Source organism: Mesitornis unicolor, unplaced genomic scaffold (assembly GCF_000695765.1).
Source record: "Mesitornis unicolor isolate BGI_N332 unplaced genomic scaffold, ASM69576v1 scaffold28797, whole genome shotgun sequence".
Classification (NCBI taxonomy): domain Eukaryota; kingdom Metazoa; phylum Chordata; class Aves; order Mesitornithiformes; family Mesitornithidae; genus Mesitornis; species Mesitornis unicolor.
The window spans coordinates 955-1,302 of record NW_010197504.1 but is presented as its reverse complement, the minus strand read 5'-3'; the positions used below and the strand labels follow the sequence as shown (position 1 = coordinate 1,302).

General features: G+C 62.4%; 1 protein-coding gene across 1 annotated transcript; it reads left to right on the top strand.

The window, feature by feature from the left end:
• Nucleotides 1–96: 96 nt before the first annotated feature.
• On the top strand, nt 97–246 carry LOC104544075 (parathymosin-like; the record flags this gene model as incomplete). Its single annotated transcript, XM_010188826.1, has 1 exon — nt 97–246. A coding segment is annotated over one exon (150 nt), but the record flags the coding sequence as incomplete, so codon positions are not given.
• Nucleotides 247–348: the final 102 nt, after the last annotated feature.

The following is a 348-nucleotide window of genomic DNA, read 5'->3' as shown; positions in this document are numbered from 1 at the left end:
GGAGCCGCAAAGCGACAGCCAAGGGGTAAATCATGGAAATTTTTTAGGAGGAGGGCATTTTTGGACCCATTTAACCCCCCCCTAAACCCCTGACAGGTGGAGGAGGCACCAAGCGTGACCCCCCCGGCCCCCCAAAACCCGGAGGAGGATGAGGACCAATGGGAAGACGTCAGCGAGGAGGAGGAGGAGGAGGAAGATGAAGGCTCAGCATCATCAAGCGAGGATGAAGCCCCCCCCCAAATTTCGGCTGCGGAGGGGGGGTCAAGCGCCCCCCCCAGCCCCTTTTCCCCCTTAGGGGGGCACCAGCGCGTTTCGGATTGGGGCGAGGAGATGGACGTGGGGGGGCCC